Source organism: Nothoprocta perdicaria, unplaced genomic scaffold, assembly GCF_003342845.1.
Source record: "Nothoprocta perdicaria isolate Ctin4 unplaced genomic scaffold, notPer1 scaffold_140, whole genome shotgun sequence".
NCBI lineage: Eukaryota > Metazoa > Chordata > Aves > Tinamiformes > Tinamidae > Nothoprocta > Nothoprocta perdicaria.
The window spans coordinates 765,456-784,469 of NW_020454539.1; the positions used below are offsets into that span (position 1 = coordinate 765,456).

The 19,014-nt window shown below is 49.1% G+C and overlaps 1 protein-coding gene across 1 annotated transcript in view; it reads right to left on the minus strand.

The window, feature by feature from the left end:
- JADE3 (jade family PHD finger 3) overlaps positions 1–19,014 on the minus strand; it is a 32,187-nt gene that overhangs the window by 766 nt on the left and 12,407 nt on the right. The window contains exons 4-11 of the mRNA XM_026034269.1: positions 13,844–14,001; positions 10,891–11,081; positions 9,429–9,640; positions 6,754–6,921; positions 4,329–4,445; positions 3,374–3,847; positions 1,537–1,654; positions 24–123 (exon numbers count right to left, since the gene is read on the minus strand). Coding sequence (XP_025890054.1) covers positions 24–123; positions 1,537–1,654; positions 3,374–3,847; positions 4,329–4,445; positions 6,754–6,921; positions 9,429–9,640; positions 10,891–11,081; positions 13,844–14,001 — 1,538 coding nt within the window. The remainder of the gene's footprint in view (positions 1–23; positions 124–1,536; positions 1,655–3,373; positions 3,848–4,328; positions 4,446–6,753; positions 6,922–9,428; positions 9,641–10,890; positions 11,082–13,843; positions 14,002–19,014) is intronic.

Sequence of the window (19,014 nt, forward strand, 5' to 3'; positions counted from 1 at the left end):
AGGGCGGCGCCGCGGCCCGGCACTCGGCCAGCGCCGCGCGCGGCATGCGCAGCTTGAGCGTGATCCGCGGCGGCGGCGGCGGGTAGAACAGCGCGCTGTCCAGCGCCCCGCTCAGCGCGTGGCCTGCGGGGCGACACAAAGGCAAAAACGCGGGTTACTGCCGAACAATTTCATCGCTTTGTCGTTATTCCATCTCGCATTTATTTTGTATTATGTTCTCTGTAACGAGTTCGACACCCCATCAGAAGCACCTTTAATAGGAAGCAGCATTCGCAAACGATCAGCATGGAATTATTTTAGGACAGGAAAGCCACGAAAGTGAAAACTGTTCTACATTATCTACCATTTTAGAACTTAGGTGGGCATTTTGGCATTGCCATTAAAAAAAAAATGCTTCTATTGCAGCTTAATACCATCAAATTGACTCAGTTTGAGATGTCTGAAATCATTCCAGCAAAAGTATAAAAAAAGATTCAGATTCAGTTTTCTATAGAGAAAAAACAATCCTTCAAACTGAGTTTTAATTTGGGCTTAGTTCAACTCTCTGCTTTGTATTAAAAAGCTCTCTCCCCTTTAAAAACCCTTTCATCACACGGATCATCATTGCAAAGTAGCTACCAAGCTATCTAGGAAGCTTTAAAATAAATGTAGTAGACATTTCTGAACGTAGACATTCAATTCTAAAAAGAATTACTTACACAAAACCACGTATTGTTTGAGAGTACTGCTGCTTCCACACAGCACTACTCTGATCCAAAACCCTTCTCAAAAAACTCAACCTGTACCAATGAAACCCAGGTGGAAGAGAAGAAAAGTACAGACTTCACTCTGAATAAGCCAGCTATAGAAAACGCAGTAACTATCTTCAACGAACACCAGGATTTTCATTTCATACATCAGGAACAGCTGCCTTGCTATTAAAAATAACTATGTACATTCTTCCTTTTTCAAATGCCGCRTTCCTTATTTCAGCACACTGAAATAAGGAACTGAAGGGCAGCGCTGGTTTGGGTACGCTGGCCGTCACACAGCAGGTACCAAAGCCTTCAGGGCAAGGACAGAGAGCGCAGGCCCCACGCTGAGGGATTCCTTCTCGGGCTGCTCATGAGGCACGAGCCGACACGAGAGGCATTTSGAGCAGCCGCTCTCGTCACTCTCACTGAGGAGAGCCGGCAAAAAAGCACTTTTCCGTGGGGGAACAAGCAGCAGGAAGGCCTTGCCCTGGGGAGATGGCACCGCAGTGGGGTGACAGCTCAGAGACCAGAGACCTGAGACCAGAGGGTCTCCAGGRGCCTCTCCTGAGCTCAACCATCCAGCGATTTTGCAATTCACAGCAACCAATAACCCTAGGGCACAGGCCTGAAGTCCTCATGAAAGAAAAAGCACCTGAGTAATATTGCAGAAGACTAAGATGTTTTGTGCGTGTTGCTAATTTAGTTGGCTGAACAGTGGCAGAAAAGATTTCAAGCGGATAAAAACACTAGGCAGCGGCATAAAGAGAGAGAGTTGAAAYGCGTTTTGCATTTAAGTGGTTACCTGCAGCAATTTCCTGATTAATGAGCTGGACTTGCAAATTGAAGACCTGTTCGTGTACTTTACTGTGAGACAGCTTTAGTTTCTCTCTCCTGCTTACCATGTAGCAGAGATTCCTCACCTGCAGAGACAGGAAGGAGGCGTCAGAAACAAACACACACTCGCGTGCAAAACCTCTTGGCAAGCACCTGAGGAATATTCCCACTGAACACATGCAACTAACACCTGGAGGGGCAGGGAGGGAAGCCGTTTCCTGCATTTTTGTTTAAAGCACCCATTCAAGGAATGCCTTGAATATATTCTGCAAGACAGTGGACTACGTTTCCATTTATTACAGCGAGCAAACAAAACTCTAGCTGAAAGGAAAGCACCTTTCGAAAGATGTTGGGGATGTTGTTGTAGGCAAGACTAGATTCTCCTGGAATTGCCACACAAAATGTTTCATGGAATGAGTGAGGAGGGGGGTTGGACTAGATGACCTCTGAGGTCCCTTCTAACCTTAAGCATTCTGTGATTCTATGAATGGATTACTTGCCCTGACAGCACCACGAAATTCTACTTTCCATTACCTRTGTTTGTTTACAGCAGTATTTCCACCTAACGTAAACAGGAAAAGGCACCAAAAGTCTTTTCACAAAACGTGTGAGGGAGCCGGCCCAAGAGCGAAGCGACGTCCACCTTCCTTGAAGGCACCGTGCAGCTCCCCACCATCCAACCACCTTGAGCTGTCCCCAAACTGTCGCCTCCCTTCCCAGAACGGAAATTCCTAAATTCCAGCAGGGTTTTCACCCAACACATAACACCAGGTGACATCACCTTGCAGCGCAAGCTCAGCAAAGCTTTAACCAGGCAATTGCAAATCATAAAGGACCTCCACTGCAAACATTTAACTTAATTTCAACAAAATTTGAAGCAAACCAACAGTTCTTCTAATGCAAAGAAAAAGACAAAGTGTTTTACCAGAAGATAAAAATCACAGTAGAAGCATATTAACATTTTTGCATTTTGCTCAAGGACTCCTTCTTTTGAAACCCTCTCCTGGCTGATAACCTAACAACACAGCTAAGAGCTCAGGCACCTTCCAACAACAAGGTAATTTTCCTTTTCACCCCACTCAGCAATGCCCCAATCACCCCACTCAGCAACGCCCCAAGCAGCAGTGGCCTCAGCAGTGGCTTTCAGAGCCCGACTCCAGCACCGAGGGCAGCGCTGGGCACAGTCAAAGCGTCCACTTGGAGCGGGCAGTGAGAGAGGCCGGCGCCGCTCGGGAAGCCGAGGCACACGAGCGGCTGCAGCACCCGCCAGCTCCCTTTGGTTTTCCCTCTTCCSCCTGTGTGGAGTCAGGACTTACTGCACAGACTAGCCACCTTTTACTCCACCACCTCCAGCTGCAGATATGCAGCTGCAGAAGCCCCCGCTGTACGCTCAGGAACACCGAGGGGGAAAGCGCCCGGGCACACGCAATGAAGCTTCGAGCACACACGGTGCCCACGTCTCAGCTGCACCGGGCGGCAGAGGCCGTGCGGCCCCGGAGGCTCCGGGCCGAGCTCTGTGCCCGGGAGCAGCGGGTCCCGCAGGCGGGAAGCGTCGGCAGCGCCGCCGGAGCAGAGCCTGAGAGCCCCTCCTTCCGGCCAAGCACTTGCCCTACACAGGCTTTGGCACTTACCCACACACCCCTTACACATACACACACATCCCATATACAATGCTACACTCATATCCCATATATCCCCATATACACATTTAAATCATCTGCTCAAGCTTCTGCCATTCCCATTTTTCCTCTTTGCCTGGGGATGAAGACGTTTTCCTTCGGAGCCTTCACCTCGGAAGCTCTTACCCTCTCCAGGTCCTGCCTCAAATGCATGAACATCCTCATGCGAGTATGAATGCTATCCTCTTTGGGCTGCACCAAGCCATTCTCTTCATCCTCCTTGGGAGGAAACAACGGTTTGTTAAAGTTACTTTTCCGTTTTAATTTCCAGTAATTGTAGATGAAATCTACAGCAAGTTTCGGTAGGCCCAGTTCTGCTGCAACATCCTCCACTTTCACTAGGGAGTAAAATTCTTCTTCCAGCTCCCGGAGTTTCTGCGCTCGCAAACTGGTTTTCTCGCTCTCCGTTTGCTTCTGCTCCGACACGCTCTTGGGGTGCTCATCCATGTCGGGCAGAGAATTGGGTTTGTTTTTGCTGTGCTTTAGACAGTACGACTTGAACTTGACCTCATCCCCGTCATCCAGAATGGTCTTCATCTCCAAGCTATGCTCGAAGGCACAGGTGACATGGAAGGCAGTGATGCAGCTTTTCACAGAGCACTGTGAAGGGAGAAGAGAAAACCCATCACCAACAGCAGCAACAAATCAGAAGAAGAGAATTATCCGAATTGTACGGAAGTCTATTCTTAAAAAAACGTTAGAGATGTCTACTGCCCTTTCAAGTTGGCTTCACTGGCTTTGGAAAAAGCTAGGTGCAGTCCAGGATTTCCTGCTCCTTTCAGGAGAGCTACGTGCAGTTTCAATGCAATGGCCAAAAGGTGCCTTTTGTCATTTGTGCACAGACCACTCAGCAGAAGGACCGTCCCACCCATCTCTGACCCATATCCTTGAGTTAATGCCAAGGGCACAGACAGCTGCAAGGACACAGGCAGCCACCCAATGGTCATGATGGACCATGATGAGCACTAGTGATTCCAGTCATGGCACTAGTGAGCATTGTTGAACACAGGGAGAAGGAAATTCAGGAGCGAAATCCCCCTCCTCCCATGGGTTCCGGAGTCCCTATGGGGCAAGTACGCACCTGAATGCAAGCACCAGTTTTGAGTTTGCATAAACTACAAACTAGAGCCCACCGACTTGGGGGGATGTGGGACACCTTGGTGATGGGCTCCATCCTCTCTGGACAAGCAATGCTAACCTGTAAACAAAAACAGCACGGAGGGATTTGTTGAGGCAGTGGAAACAAACTAGCCATTAATACAAGAAGAAGAAATAAACTCACATTTATTTCCTTGAAAAACCTCCACGTGGTCACACTTTGCAGCAAATGACACTACAACATCCCATAGGAAAAATAAATGCTGTGGTAATATCTCCTGGTTTAACCTGGTTGCTAGAAACTGTCCTTCTTCAAAGCAATTAAGGCATCTAGCGTGCACAGTTAGGAGCCAATTAAGAGATGTTAAACACATTTCCTTTCGTTTTCGGATTTCTCCAYGCTGCTTAAACAGGCTCAATTTAACAAGTACCAACAGACCAGTTCCTCAGAACTAAAAAGGGCATTAGGGCAATTCCTCATCCCTACCCGAAACCCCCCTGCTCCGTTCAATCTTGGCTTTTACCCACCCCCGAGGCATCCACGGAGCAAAATGGCCCATGTTCCGTCCTCCAAAGCATCCCGTCCCAAGACAGGGCTGATGAGGCCGCTGCAGCCCGTGTCCGTCCGCCCTGCTACTGCATCAGSGCTTATGAGATGACTCTGGCCCCCTCGCCCCCCACAGCAGGAGGCACCAGCGCCACTGCCCCACCGGCCCCATGGTCTGCAGGGAGGACACAGCAGGGACACCCCATCTACACCCTGGACACCCCAGAGAGGGGCCAGCAGAGGGAGGGCAACCAAGATGATTCAGGAGCATCTCTCATATGAGGAGAGACTGAGTGAGTTGGGCCTGTTTAGCCTGGAGAAGAGAAGGCTGAGAGGGAATCTGATCAACATGTACAAGATCATGAAGGGAGAATGTAGGGAGGAAGGGGCCAARCTCTTCTCAGTGATGGCCAGAGACAGGACAAGGGGCAATGGGTACAAGTTGAAACATAGGAAGTTCCATCTGCATGCGAGGAGGAGCTTCTTTCCTGTGAGGGTGCCAGAGCCCTGGCACAGGCTGCCCACGGAGGCTGTGGAGTCTCCTTCTCTGGAGGTCTCCAAACCCGCCTGCATGCTGCCCTGTGCCCCGTGCTCTGGGTGTCCCTGYTGGAGCAGGGGGCTGGACTGGATGGTCTCTAGAGGTCCCTTCCAACCTCAACCATTCTGTGATTCTGTGATCTAAGGCATGGAGAAGCCCCCAGATTTCAAGTCATTCAGCACAAGTTCTCTGATCTCAGAGCCTCTCCTCTTCTAGGAGATGCCCTTTGAGAAAGCATGAAAGGAAAGAGACACTTAAGCTAAAAGACTCTAACAACAGAAGAAAATAAGGATACAAACCAACGACTACAGCCCGCAAAGCAAAACTCTTTGATTTCCCAGGCAAGTCTCTTTAAAAAATCCTTTCAACAGCATTACCTCAGGTGGGATGTGAGGGAAAGCTGTATAAGAAAGAGTCAAACAAGTCCATGAAGGGAATTTTCTGGTGKTGTTGCCTCCAGCAACAGTAGCCTGCACTTAGTGACCCACTGGTCCCTCTTTTAGGCATCCGCATCTCCTGACGCTTCATCTCTGTACGTGTCTCCTTCTCTTTTGTTAGAGGCTGGAAGGGGATTTCTTTTGTCACCTGCTTCCCTCCTGGGAGGTGTCACTGTGCTCTGGCTTGGAGCAAAGAGTACCTCTATGGGAAAACCTACTTCCCTACAAGTGTCCCCAGGTTTCTCCAGGTCTTCAAAATCTGGGCCCTTCTTGTCCCAGCAGCATGCAAGGCCAAGACGACCGTCCAGCCAGGAAAAGACCAAGGTGTCAACAGAGATTCCTGAGACTTTCTCTGGCTTCCCTGGTGACCTGGGAAGACGGCGACCGTCCCGGGCACACCGCTGAGCACGGCGCCAACCCCAAAGAAGGGCCTGCTTCGATTTTACAGAGTTGTGTGATGCTACATTTGATTCAAAATAGAGAAATCTAAGGTGTCRCTATTAAATTTACTATGCATACACATGCACATTTACACACGCAGCAGGGCAGCCAGCAGCCTGGGGAGATGGGAGCCCGCGGCTGCACAGCTCAGCTCACAGCAGCAGCGCTCTCCAGCAGGGCCCTCAGGGGCCACAACGACACTGAACTGCTTGCTTAGTAAACGGAGGGGACAAAGGGATTAATTAATTAGCGGGACACGAGCTGGACTCTATCCCGTCTTCACGCACCGTGCGGATTCAGCGGAAGGAAGAACAGCGTTAAGCCACCCAGACGCCTTAAATCACGGGCATGTAAAAAGGCAGGGAAGGCAGGGGAGCAGCGAGGGGGCATCAAAACCCGGAAAGCAGGGAGAAGGAAAGGAGCAGGGCTGCAGCGCCCGCCTCACCTCGGGGATCCAGAGGGCGCAGCTCACGTGGGCCCACTTGGTGCCGGTCCTGGTGGCCTTCATGGCGCCGCCCCTTTTGGGGCACAGCAGGCACTGCGGGTGTATTCCCAGCACGCAGGTGCGGCACAGCCAGCTCCCCTCGGGGACCTTCAGGATGCCGTAGCACGCCTGCGGGGAGAGCGGGCAGCGGCATCAGCGCGCGGCGGGCACGGGCGCGCGCAGCGACGCCGCCTGCCACGGGGCACGAGCCCTTCAAGCACTAGCACCGCTGTGGGCATCACAGGCGCACTTAATCCRCCTCTAATGTCTCCAGGGAAAGCAAACCAGGGGATCAAGGATAAGCAGAATACAAAACACCTTTTTTTTTTTTCCCCATTTCTTTTTAAAAGTTGTCCAGTGACATTTATTTATACATTAAAAACATCTCCCGCTGTGATTAGAAAGTACCACTGATATTAAGGAACTCAGTATTTGCTTCTACGAGCTTTGCATTTCCAAAGCAACAAGGTGCAGGCCTCCCTTCGCGCGGCCCTCTGCCTACAGCCCATTTTCCCACCAGCAGGAAYTGCAGCCCAACGTCATTCTGCTTAGCTGTGAGGGCATACGAGCTGCCTGACTCCTGAAGATCATTTCCTACGACATTACCTTTATAGTAATGGAACTGTTTGKCACTTCAAACGTTTCTACAACCCTGCAACAAAAGCTACAGCATGTACCCATGCGCTGGTTTTCATGCCCACTTCCTCAGTGTGGCATTGCTGCACTGTTCTCCAGCAAATGAGAATTTCAGGCACTGTTAAATTTGACAATTAAAAGTCGGTTTTCTTGTAACAGTTCATGGTGTAACAGCTAAGCACATGTGCACACGGATCTGTTCTGCTGCACAAACTCGCATCTTGCACCTCACTGTATCTCACACCCCTGGTCGCCAACAAGGTGCAGGTCCCCAAAACTCAAATGAGAGAGTATAGGTTTCCTGTGCTTGCTTTCCCAGCTTTCTAAGGTCTCAGTATTTAAAATAATAATAATAATAATAATAATAATAATAATAATAATAATAATAATAATAATAATAATAATGTGTGTGTGTATATGTGTATATATGTGTGTGTGTGTGTGTGTGTGTATATATATATATATATATAAATATAGCACATTTATGCCATATCCTGCAGGGAACGGGATTTTTCTGGATTAAAAGCCACGTGAGGAGAACTCCAAGCCAGGCACTCTCTTGGAGGAGGGAGCCTGTTACCACTGCTAGGAAAAGCCAGCAGAGGGCGGCACCATCTCACTTTTACGAGGGATTTTTCCCCATCACCCGGTACCACCACAGCTGCCTCCCTCTTATGAGATACAGTGCCCCTCTTGGGTTACTTTAAKCTCACAGTTTGTTTAGAGGCCTGAAAATGGGCAGAAGYGATATTGCAATTTAACTGGGTCTAYGGGTGGAGGAGGCCCAGACTCTAGAGCAGGAGAGGAGGCTCCAGGAGGTTCCCTCCCTGCCTCCAAAGCCGTGGTCAGGTCCGGCAGCGCTCAGGGGACCGGAGCTGCTCCGGGGACCGGAGCTGCTCCCCGTCAATCTGCCCTTGGGCCCCTTTGCTCGCAGGCAGTGCCAGGTCCCCAGCTGGTTTTGCAGCCCGCCTCAAAGCCAGGCCAGGGAGCCCAAGGAAAACACGGTCCCTGTTCCCCCGGCCACCTCCCAGGCCTGGCGCACCAGGGCTCGGSGGGGCAGCACGGCCAGGGCAGGGGAGCAGCAGGAGCCGGGCGGCGATGGGGCAGCAGCAGGAGCTCAGCTCTCCGGAGGGATCCACAAGCCCCTGCCCACAAACCCTTCGTTATCTGCAGTGGGGAGAAGCGTGGGCTGCCCCGAAGCAGGCAGGTGGCAAAAATGCTGTTTAAGAAGCCCTCTCAGCCTCACTTTAGTTTATAGCAAAGCCTCTCCCAAAACGTGATGCAGAGACCTCCGGGTGGGCTTCTTTTTCCCAAGGGCGAGCGGCGCCGTGCCTGGCTAGGCCGAGCCCAAGCGGCACAAAGCCCAGCTTGACCGGCACCCTGCAGACACGGCAGCGATGGGGCTGGCAGCAGGGCTGCTGCTGCAGGTGCCTTGGAAAGATGAAAAAGCTGCTAGGGCGCCTGCATGCGGTTTGACACGCACAAGTTTGGACTGCCTGGGTCTGGCCAAATAACTGGTCAGTCAGAAATAAATAAATAAATAAAGCTGCTGCAGGTGCCTTGGAAAGATGAAAAAGCTGCTAGGGCGCCTGCATGCGGTTTGACACGCACAAGTTTGGACTGCCTGGGTCTGGCCAAATAACTGGTCAGTCAGAAATAAATAAATAAATAAATAAATAAATAAATAAATAAATAAAACTTGTGAAAGAAGTGATTCTGAAATTCTTTATATAGAGAGAAGATGCAGCCCTGTCTCCAAACTTCAAAGGTGGCTTCAAAAAATTGGGAAAAAAAAAGTGTATGCTGCCGCAGAGGACGTGCCACAGTCCCCGAGAGCTCACTGCGCGCTCCTCACCCACACCAGAGCTGCCCACACACCGGCAAGGGTCAGGACGCGAGCGCTTCACGCGGCGCTGCAGCACCCTTGCCGCCCAGAGCATCCCGGGGAGCCCTCGGGAGCGCCACGGAGGCCCTGCCCGCGGCTCCGCGGCGGCACCGACCTGGTGGACGCAGATGTTGCACTTGTCGCAGAACACCATGTCGTTGCCGTCCTCGCTGTCGGGCGAGCGGCACACGTCGCAGATGACGTCCTCGTCGTACTCGATGCCCAGCCCCTCCTCGGTCTCGATGGCGTGGTTCATGTTCTCGTGGCAGTGCCGCTCCAGCACCTCGATGGTCTTCTCCATGGTGTTCTCGTCCAGGGGCCCGCAGCCTGCGGCCGGGAACAGCGAGGCTGCCAACCACGGGGCACAAGGCACCTGCCCTCCCCACCACTTCTTATAGGAGATAAAATAAAAACAAGCACCTTTCCACGCGCACCGCTTTACTCCAGTGCTGATATGCAAGTGCAAAGAGCTCTACTACCGCAATACAAAATTCTACAAATACAGCTGTATACAAGACTGTTCCTTACGAAAACAAACAAAAACACCCACTGCAACGTGTGAGAGAGCAGCTTCTGTAGCTGCCTGATTAGCTGTTCTGATACAGCTCTCATCCCTTCTCTGTCACACTAGGAAGAAACACTAATAATATCCCAAGTCAACCAACTGAATGTTCTTCACTTTGAAGAGCAACTTCCTAGGAAATAAAACTTAAGAAACTACACTTCATATCTTTTAAAAACACAAAAGCTGCACCCTCCCAATTTAGTGCACTAGCTGAGCAAAAAAAAAACAAAAAAAAACAAAAAAACAAAAAAACCCACTGTTATGAAAACTGTCTTTCTTTTCATTACAGAACAGAAAAATATCCTGATGGCAATACGTAAGAAATGTGTTTAAATACATACTGCCTGTTTAAATACGTATTGCCAMCATATTGCATAGTTAGTGTATCTGGGAACTATGATGTTCACAGCTATGGAGAGGCTCTAAATCCCTCTCAAAAGCCTCAGCCCCAAACGATGCTGAGATCCTGCAGAAAAAGTTGCAACATCTACCTCTCAGAGCCTGCAGCACTTAACTACAACACTCTCCATATAGGAACAAGGCCACTGATTCTCATTTCTTGGTGCAACTGCTAAACAGGCTACTGCACTATCCTGTATCTCAGTTACTTCAGTGATAACTCCAAGATATTTTCCACTGTTAATTCCCCTTCATAGTCCTCCACACTCATAACTTGCAAGGAAAAAAGGAGTTCACTTTGCTGATTTTAAACCAGCTAACATGTGTGAAGCTGTTAATAATCCAGCACGCAAGCTCCTCAGAGCTCTGTATCTGGTAGCAATAATATGTTCAAGTTCAATGGAAGCACTTGTGTTTTTCCAACAGAAACGTTTCCTACAGAAATTTCCTACAGMAATCAGGTAACTCATTGACTGCCCTAGCACCTCAGTGTTTTGAACTGCTTTCTGTCATTACCTCATTTTTCATATTCTAAAGGATCTCAAGAAAGGCTGCAATTCAAATAGCAGAAATTAACTGCTGCTTTAAAAACAGGAACCTATTGTGGAGTTACCCATTTCTGTAAGCTCCTCATTTAGCTCCTGAAGCCAGAAGATGTCCATGTCATCCAGGTCATAGCGACACACAGATTCTGCCAGTTCCAAAATGTTGATGTAACCGGGCTCRGTGGGCTCCTGGCTGGAGCAGTGGATATACTTCCTGGGTCGGGTATACAGAACTTCCTTCACCTTTTCTGCTACAATCCTGGGGTGGGAAAGACAAAATGCTGGAGTTATCTACAGCTCTCTCAGATGCCACCAGGTGCAAAGGAATATAGTGGTTCACAGGCTATAAATCAATCTGATAAGTGTACCCAGGGTGGGGAGAGGGGATTCTGAAAGCCTATTTACACAGAAAATTTTAAGATTTGCTGTGAATATAAAAACAGTTTTTTTTTAAATGCCAGGCTGTGTACAAATCAGTAAATACCATCACTTTGATAACTCAAATACTTTTGAAACACATAAAAAATAATTAACACACATAAAAATATCTACCTCCTTTGTTTTATAGTCTTCTTAAATGACAGAAACAAGTCTTGCCAACCAGTAACCTTGGAAATCCTAGCTTTTTGAGGAAAGGCTTTATTTATTCTACTGGGGAGGGGGAAGAGATGCTTGCCTTTCTTACCTTGGCATTTTAAGTGACACCGTAGACACACGAGAAATGTAGTATTTTTGTTATATGGGAACCATTCTACTGCTACAGAAAAATACGTACAGGAAAAACAAGAACTAAAATTATCGAGGAAGGCAGAAAAACTTCTGTGTTTTAGACCTCTCAATTATTTTCACAGATAAAACTCAGCGYGTCAGTAGGAAGTTGCCCTATGTGAATGGAAAAACTACCCAGGGTCAAAGTCAATCCCCTGAATCAAACGCGAGAGCCCTGTRGGTTAAAGGAAGTCAGAGCTGTTGGATGGATCGGAGCCACGTGTGAACAGCGCTGCCTGCTTTCCAGAGCTAATCCTCTCTGGAAAAACGGTGGGAAACAAGACAAGAGGAGTAAAGGAGGAGGCAGCAGCGGTGGCGTATTCCAGCTRCTATTATGGGACCACGCTGGCGAGAGCCATGAACTTCTTGCCATTCCTCCCCCTTCGCCTTGTTCCTGCCACCCTCCCTCATTCCCCACGAGCCTGGCTTTTCTCCATTCCAGGCAAAACCACTACAATCTTTTTTTTCCTGATAAAATTATCTGATAAAAGAGTGCTGATATTAGATGCCCCGTGTTTATTTTTAATAGCTGGGTACTGCCCCTAGTCCCGGCGGGAATCCCGCCACGCTGGCACCCGCGCTTCCCACGGGCAGCTCGTTGGCGCTGGAAGCCGGGCTGGCCGCAGGGCTTGGCACAGGACGGCGCCACGAGCGAGGCCCCACTGAGAAGAGGCCGCCCTCTCCTCCTCACTGCCTCCCYTGAGGTATTTATACACSCTGAYCAGGTCCCCCCTCAGCCTCCTCTTCTCCAGGCTGAACAGGCCCAGCTCCCTCGGCCTTTGCTCACAGGGCASATGTTCCAGGTCCCAAATAATAAGCAGCTATTTACGGAGAGAGACGGCAGAAAGGGTTAAAGCTTAAGTGAAGCGACAAGGAGAGAGAGGTCTTCCACTGTATTCAACATGAAAAAAAGGCAATGTAAATTATATATATATTTAAATCTTAAATTAAACTTAGCTTAACTGGATTATGCATAAATAGGCAAGAGTTTCAAGAACACCTCAAAAAAACCCCATCCAACAGACTTCAAGGTAACTCGTGCTCTGAAGCAGTTTAAGGGACTCCTGAGAGATGCTCTGCATGGAGTTTGTCAGTCTAAGTTTGATCAAGAAGAGCAATTTTGAAGAAACAGGAACTAACATTCACTTTCTTTGTCAAAGCATATACTCTACRCAGCTCTTCAGAGCTCAAAAGGAAAAGCCTGTTTATTCCATTCTTTTTTGGGCAGACGATTAGAATTTGTTATAAATTACAAAATCAGCAAAGTCCTCATGTGCACAAATACCTACCAGTACAGAACGAACTCCAGAAATAGTGACCTCAAGTCAGGAAAATAAAACAAAACTGCAAAAGAAACRCAGGGAACCAAATTCTGGAGTGTATTTAAGGTCAGCTTCCCCTACAGATTGCTCAAGCACAACTTCCTCCTCCTCTTCTTAAGGGCTGAAACAGGTTCTCAGTGTCAGTCAGGGAAGGTTGTTTCCATATAAAAGCAATCTGTACAGTGCTGCAAAGGTCTGATCAGCCCTCTTGCAAAATGTATCAGCTATCAGCTATTGCAGATTACTTGCTACTGTTCTGTATTATCACACTTCAGTACAGCAATGCTTTTCAAGTAACATGACAACAGGGCAAGGTTGGATTTTTTGCTTTTTGGGTTTTTTTCCTCCTGTTTATTAAGCTCACTACACTCAAAAGAGAAGATTTTATCTGTAATTGCATGTGGTTTACAGAAAAAAGAAAAAGGAAGAAAAGAAACACTCTTTTTTTAATCCACACTGTAGTCATTACAGTGCTGTTCAGAAAGAAGTAGRACTGGACTGATATGCTACAGAGGTGATGTCCAAATTAGTCCCGGCTTAATTTAAAAACATACCTGAAGCCAGCCTGCAGACTGCTCTATTGCAGCCTTAATACAACAAAGGAATGCTGACTGTCCTTGGACACCCAATTGTTCCGAAACCATCTTTTCTGAGCTGGTACTGCAACACAGGCAGTTCCAGCTCCATGTGAGAAGGAACTTCTTCACTGTGAGGGTGACAGAGCCCTGGCWCAGCCCAGGCTCTGCCCAGGGAGGCTGTGGAGTCTCCTTCTCTGGAGATCTTCGAAACCYGCCTGGATGCCGCCCTGTGCCCCGTGCTCCGAGTGTCCCTGCTGGAGCAGGGGGTTGGACTGGATGATCTCTAGAGGTCCCTTCCAACCTCARCCATTCTGTGTGTTTGGWGCACAGGGTCTCCATWTAATCCCCCTTACCTGAGAGAAGGCTGTGGAATAGTCTCGGGGCTGGCTGGAACCTGGACTCCTTTCTCCCATTCCTGCTTCCACGTGTCCGCAAAGATATAGTATTCATCTGAGTTGACATGGTGAGAATCCGGCAATTTCATGGCACTAATGAGATCCTTACGGAACACCTGTGGAGGAAACCCAGGCAGCTTGCTTGAGAAAAGGGTTGCACAAAACAAACCGCTTGAATTAATAATAAATTAGTAATATTTTTAAACCATTTTCAAAAGAGATTTTTAGCTGATCTGCATAGAAGCCAGGTATATACGTTGGTAACTTTTGAGACAGAGTACTGACAGACAAACCCAGCCACACGAGATGCTCTGGATCGTGCAGCACGACAAGGAGTGTAAGCTAAGGCACAACCCCGCTGCTGCTGCTGCGGGAAGGAGGCTGTCTCAGTGTCCAGAAAGAGGGGGAAAGGAGGGCTGCATGTGATCTAAGGAGCTGCAAGAATCCTCATCACATTACTTCCAACCAGCTTGTTTTCCTTGCTAGAGTGTAGGCTCCAGCCCGACGTAAACACAAGACAGCAAATCCTTGCATTTCGCAGACCTAAGCTACCTTAAATTGCCATATTCATCACAGGGGCTAAGAACATTTGCAGTGACAGTTGCCATGGAGAAACCGATGCAGAGGAATTTGTTCCTCTCTCCGCACCCTTTGAAGTTTCGCTGGTCAGTATCCTCGGGATCAAGGATGAACAACCGCCTCTACCGAAGCACGGATTCCCTCAGCTCGAGCCCCGCTCCGCACGGGGCCCACGCAGCGGCACAGGGCGGCTTCAGGAGTCTCCAGCAAACCTAGAAAGGGGAAACTTGCCATCCGAAAATGACACGAGCCCACACACCTCCAACGAGGACGTTCAGCTCGCTGGCCCAAAGGGGTTACGYTTTTCAAACGAGCAAGCAGGACTACCAGCTGTCCAAGAGCTTTCCCAGAGAACTGCCCGTCAAACACGCACAGAGGGACAGAGGGACCTTGGGGGTTTTGTGCTGCTGCACTTCAACAGGTCACATCCATAAAAGCGAATACGGCTTGGGTTAGGGAGGCATCGATACTAATTAACTACATTATTGTAAAAAGMAAGCAAGCCCTTGAAGGACAGCAAATCAAAAGGAGAAATATCCCTGCAGTCAGATGCGGCAGGTGGGAATCACCTTCTTACCAAATCGGAGTTTTACAGCCAGAAGAGCCATTAACCATTTCAGAGGCAAAGATGGTTTTTTTGAATCCCTTTCCATTTGACAGGATGCCTGCTGTGTGAAAATCCTCGGCTATTCTTGGAAAACACCAAGCAAACTTCCTGGCTAAAGCCCCATGTGTTTGCTGGGCGCAGGCGTGACCGCTCCAGCCTGGATCAGGCTGCTTCCCGGAGCCTTCCACACAGAGCTCGAGTGCCCAACAAGCCCTATGGAAACCCCAAGGACAAGAGGGAACACACTAAGCCTGTAAACCTCCCCACCTGCCCCAAGCACACGCATCAGAATTAAAATGTGAAGTGATTTATCCTGTTTAAAAGATGTTTTAATTCTCTTCATTATAAACACAGAAGCAGGTCTATGAGAAACACTCACGATACAATTCCAAAGAACTCCAGGAGGGGAAAACAACCCACCAAGTTAGAAATGCAATGACTGGTTTAATTAATGGAGAAGATGCTCCTSAAGCCCTAATCGGAGACAGTGCTTTTCAAAGGGCCTTTTAAGTCACTGACAGAAGTAGAATGCTCCATATCAAAACCACCACTTCATAATTCTAGATGAAAACCACTACTAAAGGCATCAGTATTCAAACGCCCCTGCTCAGCAGCAAATCCATCCTCCCATCATCCATTATGTATGCAGGCTGCATCATCTGCATTTCCAGAGCACAAATCCCTCGGAGCATGGACTATMTTTTTGGTTGTGGGACAGGACTGACCACCCCATCGCCGTGCAGCTACGTGGAGGCCTCTGCTGCGGCTTTCAAACTCTGAGAGCGGTGCCATCCCTGAGGGGGAAGGGTTTAACCCACACTAAGAGAGCTGCTGAAACCTTGGGGAACCCTGTTGGGTCCTGAAGGAATCCAACACGCGATGAGCGTTTCCTACAGACACCCCTCCTTCCTACACACACGTGGCACAGGAGCGTTTCAGCCTGGAGARGAGAAGGCTGCGAGGGGATCTGATCAACACGTGCAWGTACCTGACGGGAGAAGGCAGGGAGGAAAGGGCCAAACTCTCCTCAGTGGTGGCCAGTGATGGGACAWGGGGCACCCAGGGGATCCCAGGGAGGCCAATTCTGCTGCAGGCGGTCGCCTCGAGGCTGCAAACGACGGCAGCCCAACAGCAGCGGCAGCTCCAAGAATTTCTCACGCAGGGATCTCACGAAGCAAGGGCACTGAAATACAGGCGTAGAACACCGGCAGCCGCAGGGGAAGCGCCCTGGGAAAACAGCATTTCTGTGGGCACGTCTTCTGCATTCCCACATGTAACCGCACACTGACCAAGCACAGCGATCCCACGCAATASAGGAGCAACCCTATGGATTATCAGGAGTTATACTTGAAAAAGATTCTTCAAGTCTTCAAGGGTCAGAGGCTTTTCCTATCTGAAGTGTATTTCGGCATCTGCCTTGTCAAATGTGATCTACACACACTCATACAGGTGCTGCTTGGATTTACCCCCTGTGCTCCCTTACCACGTGTTAAAGGGGAGAAATCCTAAACACAGAGTTCAGCCTTTTTCCAGCTTATACTATTATGCCTAAAGGAAGTTTCTAGCAAAGAGGCAGGAAGAAAGGAACGGAGCTGAACTGGCAGACGAGGGAGGGGAGCGCAGACAAGAGCAGCATGCTCCGAGGCAGCCCGTTTCCCGAGGCCAAGCCCTGGGAATGCAGAGGCTAAGGCACAAGGTCCTGCCTTGACAAGCTGCTTCCACAGACACTTCTGAACAACTTGAGCACCAGATCTGCACAGACGTTGGGGCACCTTGTCTTCGTGACCAAGGCAAATCTAAGACTGCATTTCCAAAAAGCAACACTCATCTCTTGCCACAGACCTCTAAACACATCCCCTTGCTCATTCCCCTTATCCTGTCCCAGCAGATGCAGGAGAGACCAGGGSAGAACTGGAACAAAACAGCACAAGGGCAGGAGCGGGACCAACCCCTCCAAGTTTAATAACTTGTGTGTTGACTGCTCTGTTGTTTGGATCAAAGGAGGATTTCTCCTGGATTGCAGCTAATTGCTTCACTCCTGAGACTTCCCCCGGTGCCTTGCAGGGCCCCTAGAGAATCAGGAAAACACATCTCATTTCCTCACGTCCACTGTTTATTGAGTCAGAAAAGCTGCTGTTCAAGAAACAACAAGCAGTGTTTTTTAAAAGGTAGGACCTGCTACGTCTTAATTTTTCTTTTAGTATTATGCTCTTAGAAATGTTTTATGGAAAATAACATAGAACAAAGCTGAATAGAGAGATGAAATAGCAAGCGATTTTCTGAAGTCTTGTTCACAACCCATCCTAAAGGCCAACTATGAAATTTCATGTGCCAAACACTTGTGGGCATTTTCAGCAAATGACACAAGAGGTTTTCACCATGTTCTGGGTCAAAGCAGCTTCTTGTTCACTTTCAAAAGGACACGGTACTTTTGTTTCCTAAAGCCACGGCACCCACGAGCACCCAAGCTCACCCTGCTGTCTCACCTCTCAAGTAAGACAAGCTCAGCAAAGGCTGCAGACACTTCTGAAGCAGCAGCCTACACCTAAAATCACAGAACAGTTGAGGTCGGAAGGGACCTCTATAGACCATCTAGTCCAACCCCCTTCTCCAGCAGGGACACCCGGAGCACGGGGCACAGGGCCGCATCCAGGCGGGTTTGGAAGATCTCCAGAGAAGGAGACTCCACAGCCTCCCTGGGCAGCCTGTGCCAGGGCTCTGTCACCCTCACAGGGAAGAGGCTCTTCCTCACATGGAGATATCACCACATAGATGAAAAAGGGGAGCCCTGCAGCAGCAGGAGCTCCCAGGAGGGTACCACAGTGTCATGAACAGGCAGCTACCTCTGAGCTCCACAGAGGCGTCTCGCAGGGCTGCCTGCCCAGCCAAGGCCCAGCTCCAAGGGACACAACTCGGCAAAACGGGGCGGGAATGAAAGGGCAAGGGCAGAACCCCACCAGCCTGTGACCTGGGCATGAAGCTCCTGAACTAAGCGGCCTCCTGTAAAGGGGTCTGGAGTCTCAAGGCAACTTTTAAGAAAAAWAAATAAATGAAAATAAAAATGGAAATGAAGTTCTAGTTCCAGGTGCACACACTGGCTGGATTGAAAAGCTAATGTTTAAAAAGCTAGAGCAGGCAAAAATAAATGCCTTTAATGTCTTTTATGTCCTAATATCTAAATAAATAGATATTTATTTTAAAAGTTTGTGCTCTTCAAAGGGAACATCAACATTATCTGGACACATCTTGCAGCAAATCCTCATTTATGAACTCCTATTTTATTTTTTTAAGAACTCCCAAATTATTTTTACAGATCCCTTAGGCCTCAAGCAAAAATATTTTACTTGTCTCTGGAGTGTCCATGGATCTTCCCGGCCTCCTCTGGGATGACGGGAAATGCCAGGCCACCAGATACAAACCAGCCCCACCTCCCAGCACGTCTCCGAGCCAGAGGAACGTGTCAGAATCGTCTCAGAACTCCCCAAGCTTCATTGTGGCTGCTAATCAGCACTCAGCTTTAGATTTGGGGATTTAATTCTAACCCTTAATTTCTACGGCCTCTTCCTTATGCAGACAGCTGGAACCCCCTGCATTTACCACCCTGCTTCCTTTTGGGAACCTTGCTCCATTCCCAGTCTTGGCGCTTCCCGTGCAGGGTCCCGGTGCTCCAGACCTCCTGCCTTCCACCTCGTGCACCTCCCGGCCCCGTTTCGCTGCCCCCAGGACAGGCTCCACCAGAGCTCTCGCTCAGCCCTTTTCCTACCAGGAATACTCTGCAYCTATGCCGGTTAAGGGAATTCCGGAGGTGAAAGGGCTTTTCCGTGCCCTCCCGCATTCCTCTCGCCTCTTGTTCAAACAGCCCTTCCGAAATAGTATCTCAGAAGCCAAAACTCAACCCGCGCTTCTGCTTGCAGAAAGCCGGGTGAATTCTCGCCCCGAGTAA